This window comes from Brienomyrus brachyistius, chromosome 20 (assembly GCF_023856365.1).
Source record: "Brienomyrus brachyistius isolate T26 chromosome 20, BBRACH_0.4, whole genome shotgun sequence".
NCBI classification, from domain to species: domain Eukaryota; kingdom Metazoa; phylum Chordata; class Actinopteri; order Osteoglossiformes; family Mormyridae; genus Brienomyrus; species Brienomyrus brachyistius.
Genome location: NC_064552.1, coordinates 16,581,888 through 16,597,121, shown reverse-complemented (window position 1 = coordinate 16,597,121; position 15,234 = coordinate 16,581,888). Strand labels below are relative to the sequence as shown.

The following is a 15,234-nucleotide window of genomic DNA, read 5'->3' as shown; positions in this document are numbered from 1 at the left end:
AGACCTAACTAGTGATTCAGAAAAATACATATTTGGTGTGAAACCCATCCCTGCTAGCATCCCAGCTTTTTTGTTCTAGGAACATTTATCGAATGTTAGGATTATGGTATGGAAACATTCAGTGTCCAGTTCCTAAAATATTATCCCAGTACTACAACTACTACTACAACTAAGGCAAATACTACCAAAACAAATGAAGGGCATGGTGGAGCAGCAAGTAATACTGTTACTTCACACCTTTAAGCTCCATCCATCCATCCTCTGCCGCTTATCTGGGGTCGGGTCATGGGGCAGCAGTGTAGGCAGGGATACACAGACCTCCCCTCCCACCAAGTACCTCCTCCAGCTCCACTGGGGAAATACCAAGGCATTCCCAGGGCTCAGAGAGATATAATCTCTCCAGCGTGTCATGGGTCTGCACTGGGGTCTCCTCTTATTTGGACATACCCAAAACATTTCCCCAGGGAGCTATCCAGAAGACATCCTAGACAGATGCCCGAACCACCTCAACTGGGTCCTTTCGATGTGGAGGAGCAATGGCTCTATTTTAAGTCCCCCTGGAATGTCCAAGCTCCTCACCCTATCTATAAGACTGACCCCATGGAGGAAACGCATTTCTGCCACTTGTATCCGTGATCTCATTCTTTTAGTCACTACCCAGAGCTCATGACCATAGGTTGAAAGCTTCGCCTTCCAGCTCAGCTCCCTCTTAATAGAAAGTTACAGCGTCCACATTACTGGAAACGCTACACTGATCCGTCAGTTGATCCTTTCTTCCCTCAATTGTTAAGAAGACCCTGAGGTACTTAAACTCCTCTGCTTTAGGCAGTAACCCATCCCCCACCAGGAGAGGGCAATCCACCCTTTTCCGGTTAAGAATCATCACCTTAGACTTGACAATGGTGATCCTCATCCAGGCCACTTCACACTCAGCTACAACTTTTTAAAACTGAATTGTAGATGTTCAGGTAAAATTTTTATTGTGACAGTGACAGAACCTTTCTTAAAATGTAATGTTCTATTAATGTTACAGTAAGAATGTGCTCTGCCAACTTTGAAAAGACCTTCACATAACACAGACTAAAGTTCTCGGAATGTTCCCTGATAGCTGAAATTACCTTGATGAGTCGGGAGATGAGAAAGCCACCCTGGTACCGGTTGTGGAGCTCGTCCCAGTTGTCTTTCACAAACTTCCAAGCAGCTTTCCGGCCATGTTTACTACTGCTGGCTACACCCCCAATTACAGAAACCGTATCTTGGGGACGCACCTCATCCTAAGAGGAAGGTAAACACACTTTTTACTTATATTTGATCTATTACCTCATTGCCAGGAAGCCTTTTCCTACAAGGAAAAGTACTAATACAGAGACAAATGCAATTTGGCATAGTGGCCTTTCATTAGCGTTACATTTACATGAGGTAGAAGCACACATACCGACAGGGCAAAGGCCAGGACTTTCTGGATTAGCTCTGGGGAGGAGATGGCCCCAAGTACTCTTTCAATGCGATTTTTCTCCTCTTGCATATCTGCCTGCTTGTGCAGCTGAAGAAATCAAAAGTGAATACAACTATCAGGTGAACAAATTTAAATGTCACAAACCGTAAATCACAGCAACTCCAAGAATCCTGATATTTATAATGAAACCCAAACATGTTGCAGAAATAGTAGGACAGAAATACAGAAATAAAAACAACAGATTAACCATATACCTTCATCATTGTGTCCAATGTCCCACTGTCCCCATGCTTCAGGATGGTCAGATAAACCTAAAGTAAAATTTACATACACATTAGAATTCTTTTATTATTCTCAACCTAAGGATTAATTCTAAGAACAAGTGAAATTTTCAAAACATTGTTTTTCATTGCCCCTTGTACAATTTTCTATTGCAGACCTGATAACTGAAATCAAATTCTTTATTCTATATGCAGTGACAAAACAATGAAATTCTTAGCTTATTTACATATAAATGTTGCAGACATACTTAAAGAGACAGTAACTAGAGGTATAAAAATGCAACAGTATACGCATATAACATATATAACAAAAGTATATGATTATTACATGTTATAAATTAATATAAATTAAATGTACCATTTGAACTGCATTTATTACATAATGATAATGATGTGGGTAGCGGTGGCTTAATGGTCAGGGAAGCAGACTTATAATCGAAAGATTGCCGGTTCGAATCCCCGGCCAGCAAGGCACCACTGAGGTACCCTGAACAAGGTACCGCCCCCACGCACTGCTCCCTAGGTGCTGAATTAGCTGGCCCCAGCTATGTAAAATTGTCACATATGGGTTAAATGCAGAGGACACATTCCGTTGTGCGCTGTGCACTATGGTGTGTCAACAATGACTATTGATCACTAAATTCAAATTCAGTGACAAAAGGTCCAGATCTTTCACAAGATCAAGCGTCTTCTATATTTGCCCTTCCCTTTCTGACAAACAGAACTTCTGCTTAATTTCTGGGGTAATCTGACTTAAAGGTTCCAGGATGTCATGCATATAATGTCCGAGTTTAAAAAAGATCTGTCAAATATGTTTTGAGTTGTCATTTTAATGGGAACGTGCCTGCGATGGCAGTGGCTGACCAGTCCCAAAAACACATGTACTACTCATCCTGGAAATACACTAATTCAAAGGCTTTAAACACCCCTGGAAACACTGTAAAGACAATCATTACAGAAACATGTCAATGGAACTACGTGGAATCTATCTGAATCCCTAGTTGCAATCAAGAAATTAATTGCAGAAGCTACCAAAAGTCATCAATGTAGAAGCTGCATGCCTGTGGTAATCTGTGCATGTTAGAGTATCACAGGCTTTACACAAATCTAGGAGGGGGTCAAAACAAACACTTCTGGAGTCATGTGGAAACTTACAGAAAGGTAGCCCAAAATGTAATGACTGAAAAAAAAAAATCTCATGTTTATCACTGAAACAGCACCATCTCAAGTTCTCTTCAAGAGGAAGGAAGTCTTTGTGAGAGAAGCTGGATGGTGCAAGAGAAACAGACTGTGGTAGAAAACCTGCAGTTCTCTGCCAAAACACTGGGGCCACACTAAGTATGTGCAAGGAAAGACTGAACAACACCTATAGCAAATCTAGAATATTTTTTTCTTTATTTGAAACTTGAGTTCTCATTTATGGTTTGACAGGTACATAATAAATTGCCAGTCAGTCATACAAAATGAGTTATGGAATATTTCATGGGGGAGTTCACTCCACAACTGAAAAAGGTCGTGTTTGGAGTGTGGACCTGAACAGCATTCTTTCTGTGGTGATATTTTAATAATTCAACAGCAACTCACTTACCAGAAATCATGACCTGCTTACTCAAGATAATCCACAGACTTTGTAGTCAGCAGTTTAATGTAGGAACTATTTTCTTCTACCAAACTCCACACACCAATTGTACTATAGTGCAGAAGATAGTACCGGGGTGCTTCTGCTCGTACCTACAGTACAGTGATATGATTGATGTGTGGAGTTCGGTAGAAGCAAATAGTTCCTACATTAAAGGCTTCACTTCAAAGTCTATGGACTGCCAATTCTGACTATTTCCCAAAATGCCTAATTTATTTCTCATAATTCTGAGTTATTTTCTGATCAACTAACCAACATGTAGCTGGAGCCATCACTCCTGCACTTTAATGGTTCAATGCAATGCAAGTATAGTAGCAGACAGGAATGATGGCTACAATGGCTGTCTCACCTGTCCAATATTTCCACTTATGTGTACATGAGTGGTAGCCTACATCAAAAATTTAAATGATAATTATCTTGTAAATGTTAACCAGGTTTGAAATGAAAGTGGTGGAATCGGGCTTCCATACATTACACACTAATCATAAGGCATAGTGCCTTTTATAACTGGTGTGTAAGTATATGTTAATTAAAAACAAATGCATGTGAGAGTCACAGCACCATTTTGTATCATATCAAGAACAAATCATGAATTAGCTGCAGTTTCAAGCATTTGCATTGATTCTATGTCTGAATACAGATCTGAGAATTACAAGCTGACAGAAAAAACCCGGAGACAGTCTGGGTTTGCATGATGCATCTTAACTATTCACTCAGCTGAGCTAATCAAATGTACAGTTCTCTGTTAAGGAAAAATTATACACGAAATCATAATTGTACATGAAAGGTGAACTTACTGGGCTCCTGAGGTCAGCAGACAGAGTGTTTTTGCCCTCCACGTGGTCCTTGAACCGTCGACGAGCCTCTTCCAGTGTGGGCTTGTGTCCTGCCTTTCCAAGCTTCCCGAGAACGAGCCCTCTTAGCAGGGCATCTAGATGGCCTTGGGAAGCAGAGGGAGAGATCATGTTTGTTTACACATAGCTGATGCGATCTTACACCAGAACTTAACTTATCACTAATATGCGTTCTCAAAACAAAAATTAACTAATAAAAAGCATAATAAAAAGTAATTTTATTGATATTATTAATATTGAGCATATACAACTACACTAAAATTAGGTTTTCATCTCAGGTTGAATGAACTGACCTTCCCCTTGTTTACTATCCCAACCCAACTTTTCTCCAATCGGAGTAAAGAGATCACGGATGAAATCCTGTATTTCCTCATGGAAATCCGTATGAGAAAGCAGTGAAGACAACACGCCAAGGTTACAGCTCAGGTCACTCCACACTGTGTAGTTGGGCTCATTAACGAAAGCTTCCATCAGCTTCAGGACATCGACGGTGTTGATCATGCCAGCACGGGCCTGAGAAGAGAGAGGAAAAACAATTCAGTCAAAGTCAGATCCAAAACAGAAAGGAGGAGCCAATACATGTCTGCAGCAAGATGGCTAACTACACACTGGAGATATAAAGAACATGAGAAAGTAAGTTACTTACAAGTAAGGGTTAAATCAGAACCAGAGAAGAGGGGGCCCTGCCAGGCACAGAGTGGCATACGCATATCTTAAACATGCAGTATGTCCATTTGTCGGTTGTTTTACCACTTTAAAGCAAATTAAAATAAACCGAGAAATGAGAGTAAAAAATTATTTATATTTGATAGCTGTATTGTACATATTGCGTGGTTAAATTGTACTTGAATTTATTAACATAAAATTTATGATAAAATTAAAAATGCTTCATAATGGCTTATTACCACAACTAATGTTCTTTCTTATTCATAATTTCCCAGTGAAAATGCATGATTAAAACATCAAGTTATTCATGGATTACTTCTTACACACGTCCAGCACATCCAGCATCCACATCCAGATTTGCTAGTAAGTGAAGTTTTGGCAGCAATACAGTAAGCGAAATAAGTCAAAATACAAAAATACGGGAGAGAAATCACTGCGCCATGTAGTCATATCTCATCTACAAGAAATTTATGTCCGGTCAAAATATGTTTTTTTTCTCGATAGAACTCAATACACGATATAGGGTTCACAATTCCATAATACCACAATGCAGGTGCTGCTTTCACTTAGAACGGCAGCATGCAGAGAGCAACATTTCTCTATACATCTACCACTGAAGAAATGTAACAGCAGAAGAGACTGTCGTTTGGGACATGTGTATTTTGTATACTTACTGATAGTTTTTGTCCTGTTGACAGTCCTCACTATTTTAATTTTACGGAAAAGCTGAAGTGGTGTCACAGTAATGATGTAAGTGCAGGTGAGGCCTTTTCTGTATTTGTCTCTCTAGAAGTTTGACTATCAGATAACATTTTTGAAGCACCAAAACGGACAAGAGAGGCCATTGCACCCCCTGCTGGACTGGCAAGGTAAAACTGCTTATGCAGTTGCCCTAATAAAGATTTTTTTCTTTACTACAAAGGTTGCACAGACCACATATGTATTGCCAGACCACCCAATATACTGAATTTATATATTTATGAAATGAATTTCAATGTATTTTCCCATCCCATTTTGGTCAGACCGACTAATGAAAAAACTTTTTAATGCTGATGAAAAAACATGATTTTAGTACAAAACAGACCTTTTATTAAATGATTCCCTTTGAAGATTTTATTAAATTATACAACATTAAGAAAAGGGTTAATGAAGGAGGCAGAGCTGGACTCCAGCAAGGTGCGACTTGAGGGTAAGGAGGTGGAGCTGAGCTCCACTGGGCTCCATCTACATTTAAACCCTGGTTACAGGTGATTCAATGTATAAAAAAATCACAAGTACAGGCTAACAGGAACAAAAACTGGCAAATGAGAAACGAAATGCCGAGAGAAGTCTTAAGAGCATGCAGATAAAACCACAACACAGTATGCCACGCTGCCTTGTCAAATACAGCAATTTGCTACATATATCTATGTGGATGTTTGGATTATACCAGGGGCAAGGGATAGTGTTAGGACAACCTAAAAATTCATCAATAAACATCAGTCTTCAAAGCAATTCAACACAATTTGTTGTGTAATCCGCAGATAACTCTGAACTGGTCAAATTTCTTTTTAGTAGAATTAAAAAGTAATTATGAAAGTAAATTTTCTTTGCATCAAAATCTATTTTATTTACAGGAAGAAAAATATCATGGATTTGGGGAAATAAAAAGTAAAATTCCATAATTCCTAGTACACAATTTTGCTTTTAAAATCAACCTGTGGTGTAAAATGCCTATCTAAACCTAATTTTTGCTATAACTTAATAGCATAATGTGCTAAACTGGATTTAGCAAAATGTGTGTCCTTTTTGTTGCACATCTTCGTATTTTCTTTCCTTTCAGTATAACTTTATATTCCTTATTTATTACATATTATATCTAGGAAAGGAGATTTATTTATATCTAATTACATCGATACTTTATGTTTTTACTACTAGCATTATTTTTATTATGAAGGAGTTAACCACCCATTTCACTCCTGGGTATAACCTAACGAGAAAGCTTGCATTCAACAGAAATTCTTAAATTCAATACAAAATGATTACATGGAATATTGCAATAACACCATTCTCTACCCTTTATTAATTGGAGTGATGCGAGGATTACAGGAGGGTCATTACATTTTAATTGAAGAAATTTCCAAAGTTTTTGCATCACCATTTTTGAAATTAATTAAATTTGGCATGCAAATTACACAACCTTCCTGAACTCAAACCTGGAAATATTTGCTGGAATGCACAGAATGTGGTAGCGTGTGTGGTGTGATCAAGAGAGTCCATAATAAAATTTTAATTCTCTTTTCAAGTAGACAATAAATGAGATAAATCACAAGGTGTGTGCTTACTTGAAAAATATTCAATGACAATTTGGTGTAACCAAATTGCAGTTGATTGTTTTTATACAACAACTGCACACCTCAGAGAAGTTTATCCTGCTTTTATCATGGCTAACAAACAAAAAAATAGAATAAAACAGTCACAGTTCATTTTTTGTAAAGAAAACTATTTCAACTACCTGTGTGGTTAGAAGAAAATAATCGACACTCGTGTGATTTGTCTGGACCAATAAGAAAATAGTATTTACCCAAGCCACGGTATGAACAGGTGTAATGTGGCCTGCAAACTTGACCAATGGTATGCCTGGACTTGATCTTGCAAGAAAAAGGAGACATTTTCTGAAAAGTCCCCACAAACTCTTTAAACACATCAGGCAGTTTTTTTATTCAATAAGTGCATTAAAAAATGAGATGGTTTTACTAATTTTATGAAGTTTATAACTTTACGGCCTCATAACTACATTTGAACAACAAATTTTTTGTTTGTTTAAAAAGTAGGTAAAGAGTACTTCCTAATTAAGCAAAAAAAAAAAAAAAAAAAAATACTCCTCCCAACTCATGCCTCAAAAACATTAAAAAAAATATTTGGGGTATTTATCTCACTATTATATATATATATATATATATATATATATATATATATATATATATATATATATATATATATATATATATATATGAATTGAATCATACCATGAAAAAGTACTCCATGCAGCTACATAGTAAAAAAAAAAAAAAAAAGTTATGGCTCACAGAACCCTCTGCATTATAATTTTTTGCTTCCTGGGATGTAGAAAAGGCACTGTTTTTCAAAGGGAAAAAGTACAGTACAGCTTTTTGTGTACATAACATTCTTGTTATATGTCATTTTGCTACAAATTTTGACATACCATGCAGAACTGTATTTTTCACTTGGTGAAGTTATTTTTGGGAGATAACTAACCATAATTCTCACCGAAAGGGTTTATCTGTCTGGGTATTTTTCAGTGAACCCAGGGAATAATTTCATTAAACCAGAAACGATCTGTGCAAGACCTCCTGTTACAGAACCTACTAAAACGCTTCACACTACCAACAGGCAGTACTGAGCCCAACCAATTACACTAAGTTACTCCTGTGTAAAAACAAACATTGAATTACTCAAGATAGATTTGAGAGCGTAAACCAAAACAAAGAAATACTTATACAACTTATACAAACAACCCCAGCATGGATAAAACTGAAGCACTGAGGGGACTAACATCACTGATGCACCAGATATATAATGACAAAGGATAAATTCCACCATCAGCCAACAGGAGGGGGAATTGTATTCTTCTTCTAGCAAAGAAAGTTAAAGTAAAATTCTCAAATTTTCAAAGTTCTATTACTCTGTTTACATAATTGTGAAAAAAGACTGATTCCACTAAAGTACTCACCAGGGAAAAGAGGTCATTTTGAAGACCAAGTCGATCCACAGGAAGCAAAGTCAAATCTCGAATGGCTGGCAATAGGCTTTCCAGCATTGCTGAGCTGTACTGGACCCGGTAGAACCCCACCGTACCAGGGTTGATCTGGAGAAGAGATCCAAAAACCCATGTTAACGTCAATATAAATTTTAATGCTTGCTTTGTATCAGGTGTGTTTACTTTAGCGACTGCACTGCAATAGGACTAGAGGCTGACATACACATCTGCACTGAGGATGTCTATTTGTCACACCACCAGAAGCTTATAAAACACTGGAATATCCTGATAAAATACAAAATTTAAGTCTTACAAAACCATTACTACATTTCTCTGAATTTTGGTATATGACATGCAAATTTTCTGTGAAGTTTGAAAACAAACATTCTAATTTGATTTATCATTGTGCATTTACTTTTTGAATACAAAACAGCAGATGAATTTAAATTTTGAACTGGAACAAATGTAAACATTTGTGGCATGTTCATACTGACAACTGTTTTACTAGCTTTGTTACAAACAGTTGTGTGGCCAAAATTTAAGACTGATGATTATTCCTTCGGGCCATACTGATGTTACTTTTTAACGTTAGCTGTGAGCATATATAAAGTCTAGTTACATTTAAAATTTCTGCAGCTGGTTCCTTGCAATCAAGCATTGTTATAATGGCAAGAGACAAAATGCTGTTTACACCAAATAAGACTATTTAAAAAAACGAATCAATATTCATTTTTTAATTTATGAGCAATTCCTGCCATGTTATTTACTAGAGAATACCAGATGGCCACTTTTATCTGAACATAAAAGAATGCTCCTAGCTCCCAAGCACTGAGCCTCGACCCCAGATGCACCCATCTGATCCATCTCGTTTGGTACACTGTCAATTCTTTTCCAAAAAACACATAAGACCCTCTTACCTTCAGCCAGTGACTGGCTGGTATGTTACCAAGGCTGACTGTTGTCTCTGCACTGTCCAGCAACAAGCTGAGCTTGGTGCAGCTTGGGTCCTCACTGGTGCAGATGCTGATGGGCACCATCCAGATAGGACAGTTCTCACCTGGAACAAAAACATGCAGGATTGCAAGGTGAAGTCAATGGACATTAATGTCACAAACAGTAGCTCCTAAATAGTCTAATTAATAAAGAAAAACAATCTGGAAATGTCAGTACCAGACTACCCAATATGGACAAAAGTATTGGGACATCTGGCCATTACACCTACAGGAACTTTTATGACATCCATTTGCAGCTATAACAGCTGCCCTTCATCTGGGAAGGCTGTCCACAAGACTTGAGTGTGTTTGTGGGAATTTTTCCCTATTCATCCAGAACAGTATTTGTGAGTACAGGCACGTAAAGGCCTGGCTTGCACTCTCCGGTCCAGTTCCTCCCAAAGGTGTTTGATGGGGTTGAGGTCAGAGCTCTGTGTGGGCCAGCCAAATTCTTCACTCACCCAACAAATTTTTGCTGGAACAGAAAAGACCCTTCCCCAAAGTAGGAAGCACAGAATTGTCCAAAATGCCTTGATATGCTCAAGCAGTAAAAGTTCCTTTCACTGGAACTTGAACCCCTGAAAAATAGCCCCATACCATTATCCCTCCTCCACCAAACTTTACAGTTGGCACAGTGCAGTCAGGCAGATAATGTTCTCCTGGCATCCACCAAAGCCAGATTCATCCACAAGACTGCCAGACAGAGAAGCATGATTCGTCACTCCACATAGCAAGTTTCCACTGCTCCAGTGTCCAGTGATGATGAACTATACACCACTACTTCTCATGCTTGGCATTGCGCTTGCTGATGTGAAGCTTAATGCAAAGGTGGCATCCTATGACAGTTTTTGGGAACTTATGAATGGGAACACACTTTCACTCACTGGGGCATGGTCACACATTTCATTCAATATCATAATTTATTTGCCATGAATTATGTCTTACATATTCTCATTATTTATTTCTTATATATTTGTTTTGGCGTTAAACTCATCTTAATCTTAGTGTACTTTGTAAATATGTCAGATTTATGTGAAGCTGATAAATGAAATGACAGCAATAAACTAATAAACATTCAGCATTAGGTTTTAAAATGTCCAGCAATCATAATGGTAATGGTGACTAAAGGGTGTTATTTTATGTCTACAGGGCTGAAATAATGTTGAAAACCGTATTTAGATGGTCGCAAACAGGTTTTCAATGCACTACCTAATAAAATATCAATTTCTAAATAAAGAATCCTACTTCACGGAAATTCACTTATCACTGTAGAGTCTGGAACTGATTAACCGCGATATCAAGGGCCGACTGTGTGTGTGTGTGTGTGTGTGTATATACACACACACACACACACACACACACACACACACACACACACACACACACACATATATATATAATATATAATAATACACATACGTACATATATATACGTACATATTATATATATATATATATATATATATATATATATATATATATATATATATATATACGTACATATATACACATACGTACATATTATATAAAAAAAAAATAAAAAATTCCCCACTCGCCCTCCTGTGGGCGGTCTTTGTCCTTCAAGCTCGGGTCCTCTACCAGAGGCCTGGGAGCTTGAGGGTCCTGCGCAGTATCTTAGCTGTTCCTAGGATTGCGCTCTTCTGGACAGATCTCAGATGTCATTCCTGGAATCTGTTGGAGCCACTCTCCCAGTTTGGGCGTTACTGCCCCGAGTGTTCCAATTACCACTGGGACCACTGTTACCTTCACCTTCCACATCTTTTCTAGCTCTTCTCTCAGCCCTTGGTATTTCTCGAGCTTCTCATGTTCCTTCTTCCTGATGTTACCATCGCTTGGGATTGCTACGTCTATCACTACGGCCTTCTTCCTCTGCTTGTCCACCACTACTATGTCCGGTTGGTTAGCCATTACCAGTTTGTCAGTCTGTATCTGGAAGTCCCATAGGATCTTAGCCTTATCATTCTCAGCCACCTTTGGAGGTGTCTCCCATCTTGACCCTGGGACTTCCAGCCCATACTCCCCGCAGATGTTCCTGTACACTATGCCAGCCACTTGGTTATGGCGTTCCATGTACGCCTTGCCTGCTAGCATCTTGCACCCTGCTGTTATGTGCTGGATCGTCTCGGGGGCATCTTTGCACAGCCTGCACCTGGGGTCCTGCCTGGTCTGGTAGACCCCAGCCTCTATTGATCTTGTACTTAGAGCTTGTTCCTGTGCTGCCATGATTAATGCCTCTGTGCTGTCTTTCAGTCCAGCTTTGTCCAGCCACTGGTAGGATTTTTCAATGTCAGCCACTTCCTCTATCTGCCGGTGGTACATGCCGTGCAGGGGTTTATCTTTCCATGATGGTTCCTGTTCTTGCTCCTCTTCCTTCTTGGGTTTCTGTTGCCTGAGGTATTCACTGAGCACGTCATCAGTCGGGGCCATCTTCCTGATGTAATCATGGATCTTCAATGTTTCATCCTGGATAGTGGCTTTGACGCTCACTAGTCCTCTGCCTCCTTCTTTCCGCTTAGTGTATAGTCTCAGTGTGCTGGATTTGGGGTGAAACCCGCCATGCATTGTGAGGAGCTTCCTTGTCTTGATGTCAGTGGCTTCCATCTCCTCCTTTGGCCAGCTTATAACGCCAGCGGGGTATCTGATGACTGGTAGGGCGTAGGTATTGATTGCCCGGATCTTGTTCCTCCCATTCAGCTGACTTCTCAGGACTTGCCTTACTCGTTGCAGGTATTTGGTTGTTGCTGCTTTCCTTGTGGCCTCTTCATGGTTCCCGTTTGCCTGCGGGATTCCAAGGTACTTGTAGCTATCCTCAATGTCTGCTATGTTGCCCTCTGGCAGTACGATCCCCTCGGTTCTGACTACTTTCCCCCTCTTTGTTACCATTCGACTACACTTATCCAGCCCGAATGACATTCCGATGTCATTGCTGTAGATCCTGGTGGTGTGGATCAGTGAATCGATGTCTCGTTCACTCTTGGCATACAGCTTGATGTCATCCATGTAGAGGAGGTGGCTGATGTTCGCCCCATTCCGTAGTCGGTATCCGTAGCCAGTCTTGTTGATGATCTGGCTGAGAGGGTTAAGGCCTATGCAGAACAGCAGCGGGGACAGGGCATCTCCTTGGTAAATCCCGCACTTAATGGTAACCTGTGCTATTGGCTTGAAGTTGGCCTCTAGAGTTGTTTTCCACAGCCCCATTGAATTCCTGATGAAGGCTCTTAGAGTCCTGTTGATCTTGTACAGTTCCAAGCATTCTAGGATCCATGTGTGAGGCATTGAGTCATAGGCTTTCTTGTAATCAATCCAGGCGGTGCTCAGGTTGGTATGCCTGGTCTTACAGTCTTGAGTGACTGCTCTATCTACCAGTAGCTGGTGTTTTGCTCCTCTGGTATCTCTACCAATTCCTTTCTGGGTCCCGCTCATGTATTGATCCATGTGCCTATTCATCTTAGCCGCTATGATGCCTGATAGGAGCTTCCATGTTGTGCAGAGGCAGGTTATTGGCCGGTAGTTGGATGGGACCGGTCCCTTCTGGGGGTCCTTCGGTATCAGGACTGTCCTACCTTTGGTCAGCCATTCCGGGTGGGTCCCATCCATTAGCAGCTGGTTCATCTGTGCTGCCAGGCGCTCATGGAGTGCAGTTAACTTCTTTAGCCAGTAGGCGTGGATCATGTCAGGACCTGGTGCTGTCCAGTTCTTCATGTTTGAGACTCTTTCTTGGATGTCTGCCAATGTGATGGTTACTGGGGCTTGTTCAGGGAGTGGTCTGCTCTTAGTTCCACAAGCCACTGTGCATTGTTGTTATGTGATGCCTCTTTCTCCCATATGCTCTTCCAGTATTGCTCAGTCTCCAGCCTTGGTGGGTCTATCTTCATGCTATTACCCTGCCACTGAGAGTACACCTTGGATGGTTCAGTGGAGAAGGTCCGGTTTATTCTCCTGGCTTCTATATCTCTGGTGTACCTCTTCAGACGGGTAGCCAAGGCTGTGAGTCTTTGCTGGGCAGTTTCTAAGGCCTCAGCTATGGACAGCTTGTTATACTTCTTAGTCTAGTTATACTTACTCTTTTTTCATCACACCTTTCTGTAATTCCGATAGCTGGCTAACTTCCCTCCGTGCTGCCTTGATTTTAGCCTCTAACCTTCTCTTCCATGGGGGATACTGCTCCTTGCGGCTGTTGTTCATCTTATAGCCAAGCACCTCAAGGATCACTGTTGCTGTGGTGTAGATCAGCTGGTTGGTGTCAGTGATGGTTGTAGTAGGGATTGTCCGTAGTGCTGCATTCACATCTTCTAGTAGACCTTCTGAGGGTACTTCACGCATTCTTGGTAATCGGTGTCGGAGGGTCCAGGTTTCCAGCTTAGCCATGATCTTATTTCTCAGGTCAGCTGCTCTTGTATTCAGCCTACTAGGGCTTGTAGTTCTTGGGGCTTGGTACCCAATCTCAGAATGTGGGGATGATGATGATATCTCCCCCCTGACCTGTCGTCCTGGCTCCCCCTTGTCGTAGCATTCGTGTTGTACCTCATCAATCTCTAGTTGTGATAGCAGTTGTTTCTTGCGGATGTTGGAACATTGAGCTACTAGTTGTTTTGGTGTTAGTCTTGATGTGGGGTGTCGAAGAATCCATAGGTCCCACATCCGCTTCATGTAACCTCTTTCACTGGGGTTACTTGTATAGTAGCATTCCAACAGTCCCTTGTTCTCATCTCTTGTCCATGCATGTCTTGTTCTTGTTCCAGTAGCCCACTTATCGTCAGATTGTCCTGGTTCCTCAACATCTGGCGCAGACCTTGTTAATCCGGGCGACGTCTGAGCCGGCATGACTCTATTCGTATGTTTGTCTCTCATATTTTGAGGTAGGCACAGTATAGCGTGAGGAGGTCTTGCCTAAGGACCCCTACTGGAGGTAGGCCACAACCGGGATTCGAACCCCGGTCTCCCGTGTGAAAGGCGGCGACCACTACACTATCCAGCCACTATATTATATTTTATATATATAAAATAAATAAATAAATAAATAAATAAAAGCTAGATTGAAGGGGTCAAGGTGTTTTTGCCAGGAAATTTGAATTGGCAAAAAGAAATTTCAGGTTCTTATTACTACAGATATGTGACCATACTCTGCACTCTACTCTGATTTAGACAATATTTAGTTGATTATGATTGTTATAATGTTATATTTCAGATTTTTTAATATGTATTTATTTTTACAATGTGCAAATACAGTAAGTATATCTTGGGACTTCATTATTCAGACTCGTTAACAAATGCATTGCCTTGTATTGAATTTTCACAGAACCATCAACCCAAAACTGAGGTTTATTCCAAACAATGAATTTTGTGCACTGTTACACTCCTAATGCTTTCATATGGACAGACATTTCTATAGTGTGCAAATCTAATGTTAATAGCTCACTTTGGTAGCCTACAGTATCAATACACTGCCCTTAATTTTGGGTTCTTTACATAAGCCCTTCCAGCAACTGGGGGACAAACTTCCCAGACATCAAGTCCACTGAAACTGACCTACATCTTTCTATATGAGTAACTTCTAAACATGAT

General features: G+C 40.1%; 1 protein-coding gene across 2 annotated transcripts in view; it reads right to left on the bottom strand.

Moving 5' to 3' along the window:
* Nucleotides 1-15,234, bottom strand: part of npepps (aminopeptidase puromycin sensitive) — a 61,380-nt gene that overhangs the window by 2,982 nt on the left and 43,164 nt on the right. For both annotated transcript variants that reach the window (XM_048986850.1, XM_048986851.1), the window contains exons 15-21: nt 9,574-9,713; nt 8,630-8,764; nt 4,524-4,743; nt 4,174-4,316; nt 1,711-1,767; nt 1,436-1,543; nt 1,119-1,274 (exon numbers count right to left, since the gene is read on the bottom strand). In XM_048986850.1, the coding sequence (XP_048842807.1) occupies nt 1,119-1,274; nt 1,436-1,543; nt 1,711-1,767; nt 4,174-4,316; nt 4,524-4,743; nt 8,630-8,764; nt 9,574-9,713 (959 nt within the window). The remainder of the gene's footprint in view (nt 1-1,118; nt 1,275-1,435; nt 1,544-1,710; nt 1,768-4,173; nt 4,317-4,523; nt 4,744-8,629; nt 8,765-9,573; nt 9,714-15,234) is intronic.